At 25.7% G+C, this 2,365-nt stretch overlaps 1 protein-coding gene across 1 annotated transcript; it reads left to right on the forward strand.

Moving 5' to 3' along the window:
- The first annotated feature begins 258 nt into the window (after nucleotides 1-258).
- LOC117240464 (adrenodoxin-like protein 2, mitochondrial) lies at nucleotides 259-1,981 on the forward strand. The gene is made up of 4 exons (XM_033506492.1): nucleotides 259-557; nucleotides 973-1,085; nucleotides 1,250-1,382; nucleotides 1,750-1,981. The coding sequence occupies exons 1-4, from the start codon at nucleotides 409-411 to the stop codon at nucleotides 1,838-1,840; spliced, it is 486 nt and encodes a 161-aa protein (XP_033362383.1). The 5' UTR covers nucleotides 259-408; the 3' UTR covers nucleotides 1,841-1,981.
- The last annotated feature ends 384 nt before the right edge of the window (nucleotides 1,982-2,365 follow it).

Below are 2,365 nucleotides of genomic sequence, written 5' to 3' on the forward strand. Positions count from 1 at the left end.
ATATAACCAGACCGTAATTTATACAGATATGTATTATAGATATATATTTGTAAAACTGAAATCAGATGAAATAAATGTTGCCTGAGGTTTTAAACGTTTAATAAAAACAATATTTCATTTGGAAAAAAATGTAAGATATGTAAAATTACACATTGATCCTTTTGCTGGTCTTGTATCATAAATCATAAAACGTGTGGCCCGAAGAGCACGTGTCCGGTAGAGATACGTCACTTGTGTTAGGAATCGTTTTATAACCTATCACAGTAAGGGAACGTCCCAGTATAGCAGCCGAAGAATGCCGTGGAAGTTTTTGTACAAAGTACAATTGATCTACAATTGATATTTTCCGCAATACTTATCTGGTGTTCGGTCAGGGTGTCCCATACTCATGATATTTATGACAGTGGAATGGCGTTAGTAAATCAATTACAAAAATTTTCGAGATCAATTCTCGGTATTGCATCAAATTATTCAAAATATACAAGCAACACAACGTTGCCCTTTTTGCAGGCAACAAGAGGAATATCGACCACGCAACCACTTTCAGAAAAACAAGAGTAAGTGATACAAATTTTCTTGTGTTTTCCTTCTTTTTTTAATAGAATTTCAGTACTTACCTTCCAATATAAAATTGGTGTCAAAATAATAATGCTAATAATAATGTCTAAGAAATTTTTCTCTTTGTAGGAGTATAACATCTAGAAAAATAACATAGTATTAATAGAATAGTATTAATAAGAACAACATTGACAGTGAACAACTAAAAATATAACACTGTTATAAATATATGATATACGAATTTTATTTATGTATTATTAAGACAAGTATATCTTATTTTTAAATTATTTCTATTATCATAAGTGATACATATAATTAAGGTATAATTAAGAGAAGATTAATTGAAGAAACACAAAAAATAAAGAAAATAATTATATTGAGATAATTTTTATCTTTCATAAATATTATTTTCAGAGTAAATATAACGTTTGTTAAAGCAAGTGGAGAGAGAATCAAAGCAAAAGGGAAAGTTGGAGATACTATATTAGACATAGTAGTAAATAATGAAATTGATTTAGATGGATATGGTATGTTTTAAAGAAGCATAATTTACTTAATTTAAAATAAATAATTTTGAGGTAGAAAATATTTGAAAATTTTAATTTTTATCAAGTTTAATATTCTTATTATTTTTAACTTTTGATACTTTATTATATAAGTATGTTGTAATATTAAAATATAATTTATATAGGTGCTTGTGAAGGAACATTAACTTGTAGTACGTGCCATTTAATATTTTCGAAAGAAGTTTATGATGCACTTCCTGACAAACCAACAGATGAAGAATTAGACATGTTGGATTTAGCATATGAATTAACAGATACGTTAGTTCATAATAATCAGTATCAAATCATTCACATTATTAATTCTATTACCTTTTAATATTTTATAAAGTGAATTTTTCTATTTAAATTTATGTAAAAACAGGTTAGTATTGGGTATTTCGAAATCTGCATCTCAATGTAGAATTTCAAATCGCTATCTCTGAATACTACGAAACTGAAATTATAATAAATTTTCATAGTTTTTTATTTATGACCCTATAATCATTACAAATCTATGTTGGAATTAGCATATTTACAATGTTGATTTTCAAATGGATAAATAGAAATCTTATTGTGTATTAGTATTAATTTGTATAGCAATAAATATATTTATTGACATATTCAGTTATATAATATTTAATTTCAGGTCACGGCTAGGCTGTCAAATAGTAATGTCTAAGGAACTAGATGGAATTGAGGTAAGAGTTCCATCAACAATTAATGATGCAAGAGCATAACTGAAATTATCTATAGGTTTTTGAAAATTTGTATACAATGTTATACATCTCTTGTTAAAAAACCCTTGTTATAATTATTAAAATATTGGTATTAAAAAAATATAATAAAGAATCTTGTGTTTAAATGTGAAGCTTATATATATATACATATGTTATAATATAATTGCAATTTTGATATTTGTACATTGCCATTGTAAAAAGCCTATCCAATTATGAAGAAAATATATCTCTTATTTTTAATATACAGGGTGTCAATTTTAAAACGTTCATCTAAATTATTTTCGTTACTATTAAAGATAAGAAGAAATTACTAAGGAAGACTTAAATAGTTTTAAGATGTGTACTTGGTTATGATAAAAAAGACTCTTGTGGAATAAATTTTGCAACTTCTGAAAGATTAGATAAAAGCTTAGAACCTAAAAAATAATTTGAAATTAATTTCGTTTAGATATACTGTTTGATTTCTTAGCTATGGGCAAGTTTAAAAGATCATCAAACTCATGGTCAACAAAACAACAGAAATGT

Source organism: Bombus vosnesenskii, unplaced genomic scaffold (assembly GCF_011952255.1).
Source record: "Bombus vosnesenskii isolate JDL3184/JDL3185 unplaced genomic scaffold, Bvos_JDL3184-5_v1.1 scf7180000014638, whole genome shotgun sequence".
Lineage (NCBI taxonomy): Eukaryota > Metazoa > Arthropoda > Insecta > Hymenoptera > Apidae > Bombus > Bombus vosnesenskii.

Coding starts and splice junctions, on each gene's coding strand:
- LOC117240464 (XM_033506492.1), top strand. CDS start 409: ATGGCGTTAGTAAATCAATTACAAAAATTTTCGAGATCAATTCTCGGT. Junction 1,086..1,249: donor AATTGATTTAGATGGATATG/GTATGTTTTAAA, acceptor TAATTTATATAG/GTGCTTGTGAAGGAACATTA. Junction 1,383..1,749: donor GCATATGAATTAACAGATAC/GTTAGTTCATAA, acceptor ATTTAATTTCAG/GTCACGGCTAGGCTGTCAAA.